This window comes from Aythya marila (assembly GCF_965140915.1).
Source record: "Aythya marila genome assembly, chromosome: 12".
Classification (NCBI taxonomy): Eukaryota; Metazoa; Chordata; class Aves; order Anseriformes; family Anatidae; genus Aythya; species Aythya marila.
The window spans coordinates 19,526,302-19,542,482 of NC_139053.1; the positions used below are offsets into that span (position 1 = coordinate 19,526,302).

General features: G+C 45.2%; 1 protein-coding gene across 2 annotated transcripts in view; it reads right to left on the reverse strand.

Moving 5' to 3' along the window:
- Nucleotides 1-16,181, reverse strand: part of SLC7A5 (solute carrier family 7 member 5) — a 40,955-nt gene that overhangs the window by 19,128 nt on the left and 5,646 nt on the right. For both annotated transcript variants that reach the window (XM_082769690.1, XM_082769689.1), the window contains one exon: nt 7,558-7,683. In XM_082769690.1, the coding sequence (XP_082625816.1) occupies nt 7,558-7,683 (126 nt within the window). The remainder of the gene's footprint in view (nt 1-7,557; nt 7,684-16,181) is intronic.

A 16,181-nucleotide genomic window follows, 5' to 3' on the forward strand; every position in this document is an offset into this window, starting at 1 on the left:
CATCTCGCTGATACAACCAGCGTTGCTTCTACCCTCCTCCTCTTGTGCAAACACCTCCTGGATTTTCACAACCTCCGTGTCTGCCAGCATAACGTTTGCTGATGAAACATAAATAAGCAGACCCAGGAGCAGCATTGTAAGCCCTGGAGTGAGGCTGAACTGCAGGCAGCCAGGTGCACGGCACAGAACATCCCATGCCTTGTCCAGCAGCCAGAAAACTGAGGCAACACAGAGACCCTGGAAGAACAGGGACGCTTTGATCCTCGGCACTGGATAGAAAGGTATTTCCTAAATGCCTCCTTGTCTACCCCGATCAGGGTAGATGAACAGCAAGGTGCTAACCCTAGACAAACCACCCACTGGGTTTCCAGCCACTTGCCATAAGCTTGGTTTTTCTTTGCTTATTTGCACAACGGGTTCAATCCACATCCATAGAAACTTGGGATTGAGAAGGACAAACAAAACTGAGCCACCTGACCAGACTCTAGAGAAGGCAAAGAGGGGCTAACTAGAGCCAAACAGCTTGATGTGCAAGACAGCCAAGAACATTTGGGCAGGACAGATCACCAGCACATCACCCAGACCTCCTTGAATCAGAAATGAAGGCTGTTAACTGCAAGGCCATTAACAGTGCGAAAGGATCAATATAAAAATGCAGGCAAAACAACACATGCATGCACACACACGACTGCTGACTGTATTGATACACTTTAGGCATCAACAACTGCTTCTGCTGCACCCGAAGACTCGAGAGAGGACACCCAGACAGAGGTGCAAAGAAGCAAAGTGCAAATACCAAAGTATTAGCTACTCTCTAGATAAATACGTCTGCATCGCTGGGATAGCTGCTCTTGGAAAACTGAGAAGTCAACAGAGCCTCTCATGGCAGCTGCCTCAACACCCACTCAGCTCACAACAGGAGAGAGCAGGGTGCCCTGGGGCACATGTAAGATGCACTCCTTAGGCTCCAACACAAGACACCTACCTTCATCCAGCCTAGTATTTGGCAGTTCCTTCAGAATAACCAACATGAGCAACACGTAACGTGCTACATCCATAACTCCTTGGAATAAAAGCTTTTCAGATGTCAAGGCACATTTCTACCCTGAGGAGTTAATGCAGCTATGAACCTCCACATAAGATATTAAACAGTTCACATCATCGTTACTAAAACCCAAGCTTTCAGGGCGTGCAGAAAGAGCCACTCAAGCTTACAATGATCACAACAAGCAGCACAGGTCACCGACTGCTTCTGAATTTTGTTGCTGCTGTTGTTGTTTGTTGTCATTAAATGCATTTTATTTATTTTTGGACAGGCAACTTCACATTTGTGAAACACAAAAGCCCCAGCAAGCTGAACTCTATCCTTGAATCCATAATTGCCAAGAATTTTCTGGGCAGAGCGGGCAAGAAACAAGTTGGCTGAACAGAAATGAACCACCAAACCAGAACAGGCAAGCTGCATAACACGAACCTGCCATGCCCACCTGGCCCCAGCATCTGAATTCACCTTTGGCTGGAGATGAAATCAAAGATTAGAGAGTGAGAGGCCCATAAAACATAATTGTGTTGTATCAGCCCTCCAGCATTAAGATGCCTGATTAATCTCCAACATGTGCTTGATGTGATTTAGAGGTGCAGAATGCTGGCAGCTTTCCCAGCTTCCTTGTTCGTGCCCTCCTTCAGCACAGGCTTCCACTTTCCGTGCTCTCTGCTAACAAGAGGGTGAGTAAGGGAAGCTATTGTGCTTTTCTTCAAAGCTTAGTCTTAGTAAAATATTTTGTTGGGAATTATGAAATACGAATTTCTGAATGCCAATATAACAAGAAACAGCACGGGCAGCTGCAGGGCACACTCTTCTTGCAATCTTTTGTGCACAAGCCTCAGCCCCAACTTGTAGGGACACAATCAAAGGCTGGAGGAACGTTTACTAACCATAGGCTTTGCCTCATCTCTGCCAAAGAGGATCTACAGTGCAAGTTAATCATGATACATCTGGGTAAACACCCATCTGGTTTGGTTTTGGCCTCCAAATGCATCTCAGACACCTACAGCTCCACCACCAGAAGATTCCCATGTCCTGGATTGTGTCCTAGAGCCATCCCTTGGGTGAGCTGCTCCCTCTGAGCACAGACAGCAACGCAGCAGCCACCCTGCTGCATGGAGAGACAATGCTGCCCGCTGCATCTAACTTCAGCTATCAAAAAAACAGGCCATGACTGGTGTGGCAGAAAATGAAAAAACAAAACAAAACAAAACCTAAAAACAAACTCCTAAATACTGATTTGCTGTTCAGATTCATACTTGGGTTTACCCTAGGAACGTAAGAGGTTATGAGAACTGGTCAAAGGAAAAATTGTGGCAGATTTCTTTAGCTATGCTAAGTACTTAGTGCTTTCTAAATGTCTGAGTGACAAAGTGTAGGTACACAAGAAAAACAATTCAGACAATGACAACGCTTGTTTTCTCCTAGTATGTGTGTGTGAGGGGCTTGGAGTAGCCTAACATTTTGATTACCTGCCATGAAATGCAAGTTCTGTCATTTCAGCAGGACCCCTCAAGAGAAATCCTACCCTCTCAGCTAAGAGCTGTATTCCCTCCTCTGTTGTTTGCTGAATTTATCTGCTTAATCCTTGACTCTTGTGACAGATTTGGCCCAAGTGGCTTTTCTTGGACATTCAGCTGATGTTGCCACTGGCAGCAGAGAAGAAAACCTCAGAGGAAAGGAAGAGGGAGTAAACTCCCTCAGGTCTTAATCACAGGATTAGCCACACACACACTGCAAATAAAAAAAAGAAAAAAAAAGTTTGGATAAGAGACTAGCAAAATAACCCTCACAGAGAAAGAGATCAAATAGGCTTTTTTTCTAGGAAAAGGATTTGAAAATGAAAGTACCACCCAGATGTGCATACACACACAGCACCAAGATTTGCTCTGCAGCTGGAGTACTTAAATGGCATTTTTATTAGGCTTCACAGACATGCGAAACACATTAATTCATGACTGAATGGTTGGATCTTCATTTCTGCATTTTTAGAAACCCTCCCATGCTGAGTTTAAAATTTGCCAGCCAGAAGGACATCCCTAAATACCCCATTAGAAAGGGCAAACAATATCGGTGGGGGCTGTGCCAGTGCTGGCTAATATTACACACACCAATTTAAAGAAAGGGCAACATGAAAAGCAAGATTCCTTGCCTAGTCAAAATTCTCCATGGCAAATGTCTGGAGTTAAACCTGTGTACTTTGTCCTTAATTCACCTTGTGCTTGTTCAGCAAATGCAGCTCTGCTGGCCTCCGACAAGCACAACGAAGGGAGCTAGACAGACAATGCTGACTGTCACCAGCAAAACAGGCACTTGAGGCACTGCAGACAAGAATTTTAAGATCAGAAATAAGGCGTTAAGAGGGAAAAGGGACAATAACCTCAATAAAATTAATTGAGTGTCACGTTTTGTTTCCTTGAGTCCCAAAAGCTCATTTTTTTTAAACAGAACTTCTGGCCAGGAGTCACAGCAAGGTCTGTAGCCCAGCACTGTGCAGCAGCCAGAAACCTCACTGCTTGTGCTGCTCAGGGTTAGATACACGGTCAAGGAACCCTAAAACATCCACAAAGGAAGGTCAAGTATTCCTGTAATTCTGAGATACGATTCTAGATTTTTTTTTTTATATGAGAACTTGCTGAATTTCCTTACATATAAGAAGCATGAGTGCATCCTTAAAGATCAGCACGCTTCTCGATGGTTTCATTCCTAGGTGACTTTGCACCATGACCTGCAGGGTGATTTGGGTATGAAGAGCACAGCTGTGGACCCAACTACACACCTGTGTGTCGCAGAAACAACCCTAAAACCCGCAGTCACCTTCCAAACTGGCTGCACTGACCAGTCCCAGGCACCCCAACTCCCAGCTGAGTCCTGCTGCCTGCTCACCAGGTACATAGCATGGTCAAAAAATACAAGACAAGGCTGACAGAAGGCAATTTGGGAGAGCTGCTAAAACACAACAACAAGCAAAAAAAATAAATCCTTGTTCTTTCTATGAGTAGAGTAAAAAAATGCTGATCCTGTCTATGCCACAAGTTATTTATGCTGTTTGGGTGGTACAGACTGGAGGGCTGTACAGATGGGGGTACAAATACAAGGTTTTACACACTAATAGGCTAAAGCCAGGACACTGAACTTTTAAAGCAGCACAGCTTCAGTCACACAAAGGCTTTTAAAAGTTTAACTTTTATATTAGTGAAATAATTGCGTCCCAAGTGGATCAGTTATACTGAGTCAAGCCTCAAGAAGTTGAAAGGCTGTCTTAAGTAGGAAACCAATTTCTCCCCTCCTTTTGAGGGCATGAAAGAAGATATGAAACAGCTGTCCGCAGAAAGAACATAGGATTTGCTTGTGATCTGTGTGGTAATATTGCCACATACTTCTTTGTCTTGAGATGTTACTGCTTTTTGGAAAATAATGAAAATGTTCAATGGCAAGATAACAAGAAATAAAAACAACAAAAGCTGAAGGCGGAAGGTCAATGCAGAGAAGGACATACTTCTGTGAAGTCTCAAAAGTTTCCACATTTGAGCAAGAAACTGTGGCATTGCTCCTCTGTTTATGGATACTGTAAACACAAAACAGCAATGGGAAAGCAACCATTCAAGCACGCTAATTGGCTGTGCTCTGACTCTACCCGGAGTGTCATGGGAACACGCAACCCCTCCACCGCTGAAATTTCAGCACCGGAGAAATCGCCGCAGGAGGATTTTCCACTTGGCGTGTATCGCACCCCAGCAGCCGTTGCCAGCTTGGGACTGAACCTTCAGAGCTCGTAGGGGTAGTGCTAAGACTCCTCTTTGTCCAAGGAGCACTGTGAGTGGCATAAAAGAAAACAAGGGCGCACACAGGAGCTGAAAAAGCAGGACACTGCCATGGCGAAGGGGCTCAGATCACCCACCTATTCAGAGGTTAATTGGGCTTTTAGAAGAAAAAACTTACCATTTTAAAGTGTCAGCACTTCAAAAGACTGGGCCTGTAGTATTTTGCCTGGAGAAGATCCAGCAGCTCTTCACTGTGCTACTAGTGCCCAGCACAACCTCAAGGAGCACTGGCATGAAGGCTTCCAACGCACTGACTTTGTCTCCCTGCTCCAAAGCAGGTTCGCCTTACTTGATCCACTCCTGAGGGATGTTTACTAACCTGCTGTTGCAAATCTCTGCTGAAACAAGTCTCACAGCCTCTCTGGACAATCTACTTGAGCTCTGCAGTATAGTTAAAAAATGTTTTTCTAACAGCTAATCTAAAATTTCACTCGACTCACAGATTGCACTCGTTTTTCTCATCCAAGTGAAGACTGAGAACAGTGCAGCGTTTTCCCATTTTTAGTATGCTTTAAGTGATGGCAGTATGTTCTCCTTTGAAGGAAAAAAAAAAAAAGAGAAATGACAGTTTCCTGATGTATCCCTGCTACATAAGAGTGTTATCTGTCATAATTTAAAGAAAAACAGAAAGTTGCAAAAGACACATGTATGTGAAAGCTAAGAGGAAGGGCATACGAAGGGAGCTTGCAAATTCTTAATGATTTAGCAGAGAGCTTGCAACTTCCATAAGGAGATTAATAAAATCCATGTAAGACCATGGGCAGAATCCTAGGCAGTAGGTTGTAAAATAGAAACCCAGATAAGCAGTAGTGTGTCACTTAGGAGGGCATATAAACGCAGGCTTTGTAAGGAATGTCCCCTGTAGATGCCCATGTTGCCAGCCTGATCCACTCTCTTTTACAATGATTATGGTGTGCACACACAGGATGAAAATTTATTTGCCTTCAGGTGTTAAAATCTAACTACTGCCTTTGACTGTGGCAATTTTTATTCTGTCTTAGGTGGCAAGGTTGTTTAACAGAAGACTAAATGTCAGCTATACATTAATTTAGCAGAAGACTAAATGGCAACACACACATAAGTCACAGTTAGTACGTCTTGAGACCCACCACAAACTTGAAACTGTAATAGGTTTCATACCACCTCCATCCAAAAGATGTACACAGAGGGAAGCAGCTTCAACCATGCTATGGCTTTAGCATAGACCAGCTTTTCTGAGGCAGCACAAAAGGTGAAAGCCATTTGTTCAGCGCTGGCCTGTTATCCTGTTGAGCTGTGCACTTTGTAGGGTCAGCTAAGGGCACGAGAAAGCAGCAACCAGGACATCTTTGCTAGGGAGAACTGCACAAAAGACTCCATTCATAAGTCATCAGATGTACCACTGGCAGCCAAAAGACTACGTATTATAATACTGGGAGAAGAGAAAAAACAAAGATTACAAGTTATCAGTAGATAAAAAAGCTGCTGAGACAGAGGAATATAGGAAGGGTGGGGTTTATACACAAGACTAAACTCTCATCTTGTTTACAGCTTATAAACCTATGGAATTAACATATATATCTACATGAGGGACCAGGAGAGTGATTTACCCTCAGAAGAAGGACCAAAGATCAGTACAGAAGGAGGGAAGGTGATTCTGAAAATGCAAATTAAGATTATTATCTTCAAATAAAAAAAAAAAAATGTAAAGACTTCTAATGGTGTAAAGAACTATCAAAGGTTTATTTTTACTTTTCCTTCTAAGAGGGGGGAAAGTTCAGCAAAGCAGTCTAGGGAGATATGAAGAGGAGGGAGGTATATTCTGTGATAAGCCTCAAACAAGGTTCCTGTTGAGTGCAAGCACTGAGCTGGAAGAAAATAAAACCTCTGATAAAGCAAGAAATTCTGCAAAGACAGCACTTGTTCCCATAGCTGAGACAGGAATTAAAATGCTCACGTGCATACACATACCGCCCCCCTGCTAGTACAGAGACAGGAGGAACTATCCATAGTCTATTTATGTTTGTTATATAGCTACTTTTATCCACATTGAACAAGTAGGGTTTGTACTATTCCCTGAATGTTTTTGTTTGTTTGTTTTAAACAGAACTCACACACACACACACACACAAAAAAAAAACAACAAAACAACAGACAGTAAAGCCTATCTGTGTAGGTTAGTTAATCAAAGGAGTTTGGAACAAAATATCTCCCTAGATTTTGAGAGGATTTTTAAAGTGTATAAAGCAAATAAGCAAAGAAAAAAAAGGGGGAGGGTAGAAAACTTGCTTTATCTTCCCATTTCTATAAAAATTTTTTGGTTGTTAGTTGACAGACATGAATGCTGCTGTCAGTTGAGAGTCCTAATGAGTTCATTATACAGTGAGAGCACGGGTTTCTGCAGCCTTGGCTGAGCTAGCTGTCTGAGCCTTTCTCTGGCATGAGCTTCCCCTGTGAACTTGCCTGAGATGTTCCATACTTCAGTGAGGTAAATAAAAAGTGTTGTAAATAAAATGCACAAGTGCACTCAGCCCCTTACAAAGCACAAGCTGGAAATATCGGACGAGCATGCAAGAAATCAAAAGATGCTTGCAATACACTTCTGCTAGCTCTGAAATGCTTGGGACAGGACTGTTGGGTTTTATCCCCAATTCCTAGATTCTGCTGCAACTACACACCACATTCAAAAGAAAAAGGAAATGTACTCACCCCTTGCAAGCTGAACGAAGCCAAGAATGATGATCAAAGCCAGTGCCAGCAGTTTTGCCGCAGCAAAGGCATCCTGAACACGAGTAGCAGCTTTCACACTGTAACAGTTCACTGCTGTGAGGAGCACTGAAAGAAATGGACAAGAAGAGACACATCAGCTTTCAGTAAAACAAATTATGACAAATTGGTATTTGCTTTTCGCCAAAACCTAAACAAATGTGAAGTGTCTCTTAAAAAAAAAGCAACAAACACATTCCATGAAGTTCACGAGTGCAACTACATGCAATGGTTTCAGGAGCTCCTTTCTAGTGACTTGACAGAGTCGAGACCATTCCAATATCACACCAGCCACAAGCAGCCTTCAGTCACTGAGGATCACATACTGACTTCTTTCAGCCTGAAGTTCAGAACTCTGTGTTCTTCTTCAAAAATTTGCCACGTTTTCAGTAACAAATTTCAAGTTTTGAGTTGTTTTGTTTGGGATCTGAAATAGTAACTTGTCAAAAACCAAGACTTTGCAGCTATGTACTTCTCTATTCTCTCTCTCATTTTTGCAGCAGGCAGTTTGAATGGTGCATGCACCCCTTGGGACAGGGAACTGCCCTTCTGCACTGGAAAGTACATTTCTGAGGGCATACAAATAAAAGTGGTTACCGCAACCATTAGACTCAAAGTACTCAGCTGCAATCCCTCTTAAGTTGATCCAATTAATGTTGCATGGAAACACCACAAAAATGTCAGGACAACTTCCAGAAGTGATATATTGTTACTTGGTTAACAATAGCACCTAGAAGGCTACCAAGGCCACATTGTGCTGCCCACTGCACAAAAGAAAAGAAAAGCAAGCAGCCCTGACACGATCAACAACCTATGAAACAAAAAAAGCCTGCAGGTCAGCAGTGCAAAGGGAAGGGAACCCAGATCTGATGAAATCCTCAAGCTGTTGCCAAACACAGCACTTACTGGCTGAGTTTCAACTGCTTCGGAGAAAATAATGGTTAAAACCTTTATTGATTGTCCAAGCCACTTGGTATTTCTGTGCCCTGGTCATCTCCTGCTCCCCGGAGCTTGCTACAGAGACGGGCAAATGTCACAGAGAGAGTGACAGTGCCCCACGTGCTGGATGCCCTCCCCTCCTCCTTGTCCCCGTGCACTAAGCCACCCCTTGTCCCCTCAACGTCCTGCCAGCCGGCTTGTCACCACCACCACCACGGCCCGCGACATGCCCCCAGGGCCAACCAGTCACTGAGCAGCTCAGGGAGGAGTGGATGGACGTCAACCTTCCCTCTTTAGCCAGAGGCTTCTCCCTGCGGGCTCTGATCCTTTCCCACTCAGGTTGCAGCTTGTATTTTTATTCTGCAGGAGCCAGGCAAGTTTTTCTAAAGCTGGGAGAGGACGGAGCAAGGCAACCAGCACTGCTCTGTTACAGGATGTGCTCAAATAAAACCCGGCTACTGCGGTCCTTCAGATGCCTGCCACCCATTTCCCTTTCACTCTGGCAAAGGCTCTTTCCCACATCCTGCAGCTCGTTTTCACAGGACCCCCCCTGCCCTTGCCAGAGCCAAGCAGCTGCTCCCCCAGACATTCAGGCTGGACACAGATGACCCTCCAGAGGTTATCGGCTATATCTGTACTCACAGTTAAAAGCCCAGAGCATTTGGTGCAGGTATTTCAGCCTTCATCAGTCCCCAGAGGAGACAAGAGGGGGCTCAGCCGCACCTTCACCAGGTCAGGCTCCAGCCCAAAGCCTGTCCCCATGGGGCTGAGCCATGTGGGGTGCTTCAGAACAGGGGGGCAGAAGGCTGATAAAGGCAGAAATACCAGGAGCTGCATGGCTTGTGCCCTTAGACCCCCGACACACACTGAGCATCACAGGGAAAACCCCAATTCTCCTTTTTTTTTTCCTCTCCAATTTTTGCTCGTCAGCTCAGAGCAAAGGCACGCTCCCACAGCCTCCTATCCTGCTTCGGCAGGGCACGAGTGGGACTAGCACAAAAAAATGCAAAGTGAGAAGTAAAATGATGGGAGGAGGAATGAGCACTGACATTTAAAAGGGTCTTATCAGTTGTCTGCTGCCCTGCATCTTGCCCGGCCTGTGAGAAAGCAGACACAGTGGAAATTGGTCAGGAAATCCCAGAGCCCAGGAACAGCCTTGCTAGAACTTACAAACACTCAGATGTGCCCATGGCTGGCATCAGAGGCCCCAGTCTTCAGGGACTCCAGTTTCTGTGGCTGACAGCAATGATTAAATTTAGGGTTCCTGCTCGAGTGAGCACCCCGGAGTGACAGGATTTCCTGGTGACTCAGAGCACACAGAGGCAAGAAGGGATGCAAATTGCATCAGTCATTCACACACAGGTCTGAGAGCCTGCGATGACCACAGCACAACGGCGATATGCAGCAGGCTAAGAGGATTTTTGCTTCCATGTACTGCTCAGCTAAGAGCTGTAGAAGAAGCTTGTAGGGGATCTTTAGGTGGGGAAGAACAAAGCCAGTCCCAGTGCAGCAGAAGGCATGTCCCAGATGCCTTCTTTCAGGACCATTGGCTTTTTTTCCTCTCCCTTGCAAAGCCCTAGGACCTAACATCATTTGAACACGAGAGTATAAAGCTAGGAAAAAAAGAGAGCTGGAAATCTTCACAAAGAAAAGCAAGGGATCCAATTTAAACTACAAGAATGAAAGGCAGCAGTAAATGAGGAATTTTAGATTCAACTTTTTGGGGATCATCAAGTTGAAGCCCGTTTGGGAGTCTGGGCACTTGGAGTTGGTGAGAGCGAACTGACCCAGGGCGGCAAGGCCGAGCTGCTTTGTTTTGGCCGACCTGCCTGATTTTGGCCGATATGCTTCGTTTTGTCCGACCTGCCTCCACACAGAGCAGAGAGCAGGCGATGAGGAACAGCACTGAGGCCGGTCACGCTGCCTCTATCACACAGCCCCCCCGCCACGTGCTGCTCCAGGCAGATAGGCCCCGGCGCAGACACCACGTGCGCGGCCTTGGAGGCCTTTCAGCACCAGGCCGGCAGTGCCAGGTTAGCAGGGCCACGGCTCTATCACCCTGCAGCAAGAGACCCGGACACGTCCATACAGATATACAGGAGAGGAGAAAACACTAAAATAGATAGCAAGGTCATCCTGCTGGGTGTCTGTGCAACGGGGAGGCAGGGAAGAGCAGAGAAGGAAGCTGTGAAATGACACTAAGCACACAGGACAGCTCGTCTCCCAAAAACACCTCTGGTGAATCCTGCTGGGGAGGGAACCAAGGATCCAGGATTCACTTCGACCAGCGATTATGCTAAAAATAAATCTCCCCTTGTTTACAGAGGGATATTTAAAGGATGAGCTAACCCATCTAAAAGCACACTTTTCCCGTTAGCGAGGGCAGCCCCTGGAGGTGCACCATTTACATTCTCTTCCCCATTTAGGCATTCTGTTTCTTTGACAATCGCTGGTTCAGCCTCCCCGGTAACTACCGACTTCGCCTGGATCGTTTTTCATGTTCTGGTTCTGTACGAAGTCGGCTGCTTGGGCTGTGGGACTGCAGCAGTGTACATAAAAGGCAAGAGCTTCTACACGATCCCAAACTGAAAAGCACCACAAGCTTCTGTATTCAGCCCTCAGAAACATATCAGTGCCAGATAACCAGGCTTTGGAAAAATAAGAAAACACTTTGGGCCAGAGACTGCGAATAGGGCTGAGATCTTCCATGCCAGTCATGACTCAGGGTCCTTCACGCCACGATCTCTCTGCTTTGCTTTTCCCACCATGGAATAATATTTGTCTTTCCTAAAGGAGTGTGGTAGAGTTATTACACTTTAATGTTTTCCAACATCAGACAGGCTAAAACAAAACAAACCAAAACCAAAACAAAAACAGTCTCACTCACTAGAAAGACTCGTACAGACACCGACATGAAGCAACAGACCAAGTGCTTTTTCAGTAAAACTCCAACACAAATTCCAGTGGTTGCTAAACTTCTCAGGAGACCAGAGGGCTGGGGTTTCTTAAAACACAACATTTTACCCCTTTTTTATTCCTTTAATCTGAGGTGCTGCCCTGTGAAGCAGGGGCTGAGGGACTCCTGGCGCTTCTCCACTCACCTGAAATGAACTGCTTTACATGAACAACAGGGAAAGCTTCACAGTCACAGTCACAGCTACGCTATAAATCAGCGCCATGATACAACGCAGGGAAAGATCAGACCACGCTGCCCTAATTTCCGTAGCACCCTTCCTAAAGCCACTGCTGCTGGCAGCTGTCAGAAACCAGCTCGGCAGCAAGGCAGCCCTTCGGTGTGATCTATCGGAGCTGTTCTCAGGAGTGAGTCTAGGAATAAGAATTTCAGCACAATCTGAAGTGACACCATCTGCCTGATCCAGCAGCCCCTCTCCAAAGGCTTCACATAATTGGGATAACAGGAGTGAGAGTGCTGCAGAGATCTGAAATGTAAAAGAGGGTGCTATTTTATTTTTTTTTAAATCCTTGGTAGAAATGAAGAAGATACTCAGCTGTAGACAGAACATACAAAGTACTACATACCCCTTCATCTCTTCTGGTGACTTCTCGTACGAAATAGCCCGGCTCCCAGGGGAGCTGCACTCCAAGCCACTCAAGCCACCCCTGGCACGGGGAAGGTAACAGGACCTGGCAGCCAGGGGCTTTCAAGGAGACATTTGGCTTTATAAAGACAACAGAGGGTCTGGTTTCAATTATTTATCTGTCCTAGTAGTCCCAAATGGCTTCAGGCACGTCACTTAACCTGTTCTGCTGGCACTCAGAGGCATAACTGGATGATTTCCCCCTTGCACTGATAGGAACGAAGGATAAACTGACTAAAACAACATAGGATCCAACACAGTATCTTCTCTACTCCCACTCCCTCTTATTTTATGGGCATATTACTCTGTTCATTCGTGGTCTCAAGTTGCAAGATCCCTCCCAGATATGATTTCTGTGTGACAATGGGAATAAATCCCTACAAAGCTGATACAGAAAGGGATTGTGACAGTCCCCGCACAGAATAAGGCCATGATGAATGCACTATATGCAACAACATCTCCCGTGTCTTAAAAGAAAGGGCAGGACATAGTAAAGCTCCCCTGTGGGAGCATGTAGTTCTGCCCAACGCAAACAGTACATGAATGGAGCCCTAATACAGGTAAGCCAGGGCTCGGCATTTATGATGAAATGGTCTTGGCAATTATTCCCTAGAAGAGGGCAGGGCTGCAACGGGTAATGGAAGGCAGCCAAGGACCGGAGATGGAGTAAAGACAGCGTTCGAGGTGGCTGCATTTGAAAAAATGCAAATGGACGAACAGCAGATCTACGGCCCTGTGCACTCATCCTCATTCATGGGGAAAAAAGGATCCGATTCCAGCAGCCTATGTGACTTGTTGACTGGGAGTGTTTGCTTAATGCCTTCCCAAGATCTTTAGCAGCTTTTCAGGTGAAGTGCTTCTGAAATGGGTGTAAGAGCTCTTGAGATACTGGTACAGCTGCCTTCACGCTGCGTGAGGTCACACACTACCTGGGGAGCCTTGCACAGTATCAGTTTTGTTCTTTATTTTCCTGTATGTTTTCCTGTCGTGGTTTGCAGTGCTTCCTACTTCCTATATAATTCTGTATACGCCTCTACAATGAAGATGAATGTATTTAAGCAGCTTGCTTTAATATATAAATTTAGTTAACTTACTGCAAGTTACCCATGAATTCCTATTCATGATATTTCGAGACCGGAATGAAAGGGAAATGTAGGGCAGGGAAATTTGTGGAACATGTTGTGGGAAAGAATGAGGAAGAATGAAGAGAAATGCTCCACCTCAGCTTTCCTACCAGGAAAACAGGGACTGTAATGCTGACCACACGCAGAGGATGAATCATGCAGTAACTCCTGTTTATATCTCACACATTTCTAAAGTACTTAGTCCTTACAAACCTAAGATGATGCTTCCATTTACCTCCTGCCATGAGATGTTAATTTTCTCCTTGTAATTACAGAACAGTTCCCAGCTCCTTTCTATTGCTGCATCCTAAAGCCAGAGCTGCTCCTTCCCCTCTTTGTAAAGTGCAGACATGTTTTGTCTCCTAGCTGGGGCCATGCACACAATTTTCAAGCAGAGACAAGGCAAGCTGAGCACATGGCCACCAAGAAGCAAGCCACAGGGATGACACCAGTACATAGCACAGAAACAAAGTAGTCCACAAGCTTTAAAGAGAGCATGCTGCCTGGTGAGAACTGCTGCCTAAGCCCATGAGAGGTTAGACGCGTCTAAAATAAGAGTTACTCTACATAGTACAAACAAGTAAGGGCACTACACTGCCTACAGTAGTTTAAACAGGTTGGACTAGATGATCTCCAGAGGTCCCTTCCAACCTCAACCATTCTGTGAAACCAATACCTTAACTATTTACTAAGGCTAAAAAAACACCACCTTACATTCAGGCAGCTGTGAAGCTACAGAGCCTCCCTGTAGCCTCAGGTACCTATTTCTAGTAGCACAGCCTAACACCAGACACGCATACAAGGGTGTGCACAGAAAACGGGTTGGGAAATTTCAGCTTGATAGATACTGGGTGAAGCCTCATGCCCTGCACACTGGTGGAGAGAAAAGGCAGAAGGGAAACCTCCGCAGATATTTCTTCAAGGACCACTCTGTGGAGAAACGAGGCTATTGGAAAGGAGCACTTAGCCCCAGAGAGAATGTGTCTATGTTAAAATTAACTTGTATTAATAATAATCACACCTGGAAGCAGTTTCCTTTTCATTTTTCCTCCCAGAACAGCAATGCTGAGGAATTAGGGGATAAGCACATCAACAAGTGACAGGTAAAAGAAGGCAAAGGCTGCCTTCCCACTGGATTTAAGAGGGATCCTTTCCAGAGCCACCTCCCCGCTGAGACCATGAACCCTGGATGCCTCTAACAAGCAGCCCTTTTGGCTAGCTTCAGCCAACAAATGTGGTGTGTGGCATGGAGGCTATATACAGTCGGTGCTTTCACTGGTTACAGAGTGGAAAAAAAAATGAGGAAAGAGGTATCTATACACTGAACAGAGGAAGAAGAGGGTTAGCAACAAGATGCACATAACAATAACCACCTCCAGACAAGGTGGGAAGAACAGAAGCACCACCACCCTGGGGAAAGGAATGCTTCTCACTTCAGTTCGTGTTGCACAGGACAAAGAGAGGGGCTGTAAAGCTGACTGCTGTCACAGCTCCATCTCTCAGCCAACTTTCAGTTCCAGAAAGCCTCTGGTGCTGTACCAGGCTCAGGAAAGGCACACAGAGAAGTTAGCACCAAGGGGGAATAACGTGAGTATTTTATCATGTATCACAGCTCCCAGAAGCATCCACACCCTCAAATTTCCAGAACTCTGCAAGATTAAATTAACAAGCACTTACTTGCCATCTCTCGAGAGCTGTGCCAACCTTGTGCAGCACGGGGCAGAAAGGCAGCACCAGGGACTGCCCAAAGGAAGAGCTCCATGAAGAATTTCAGGTTTGCAGATACTGCAGAGCCTGGATCTCAAGCTGCACGTGATTACCATAATTTCATATGAATTATCTTCTAAACAGCAAACAAAACCTTACTAATATTTTATGTGCACGTTATGCCCCACGGAGATGTCACCATCCTTGCAAAACAGATGGTCAGCTACTCCAGATTCTTACCTGGATCACGATTATGCTACACACCTTCCCCTCGCTGTACTGAATTAGGTTCCACAAATCCTCAGGAGGGTGGCTGGCCTTCAGCATTGAGTGCTAAATCCTGGGTCACAAACTTAATGAAAAATTCCAGGCAGGTTTTAGTGAAAATCCCACTACCTATGCCAGGCAGGGGGGCAGAATTCAGCTCTGTAGGCTGCCTGGAAAGAAACTGCTTCCTCGTCCATCACATTTGGATTGGGACACACTGGGACTGCCAGACTACCGGAATACTTGAAATACTTCGCGATGTTGCTTTGAATTAGACTGATTATGGGGAGTTTCTCTGAAAAAGCCTTCCCAATTTGTTCATGTTAGAAGAGCAAGACTCCAAAGGATCTCAGTGGTAATGTAAATCATTCAAATACAATAAAATTTAATGGGACATTTGTTGTGAGAGCCAAGAGAGGGGTGCCAAGAAATGCAGTAGTTGCTTGCTGTGTTACAAGAGTCCTCCAAGCCCTCATCCATTTCAGGAGAGTCCTGCTAGTGTCAGGGGCTATTTTCATTAATGCTACTCTCTCTAATTAAATGCAGATTTTAAGAAAGCAATCTCTGTCTTGCAACATCAGCTGTACAGCAGGGATCCTACAGAGACCCCTTCCTTCCATTCTGATCAAACAAGTTCACATTTACAGATGCAGCTTGGTTATTGAATCCACCTTACTCAAAGAAAAGGAAAAAATAGCCTTCAGAGCTTTACACCTTGCTTGGCCTGACAGATTAATTCCAAGCATCAACGCTGCAGAATAAACCCATCTTAGACACGTATACAGTATTTTATGCTTGCTTTACTTACCATTTAATAGCTGATGAGTTCAAAATCCACCTACGGCTTCACTTTAAATCTGGGTAGCTGTTTGACCAGCTGTTTAAAGTAAAACATCAGTACCAGATAAAGACGTTCCTGCTTTCAACACGT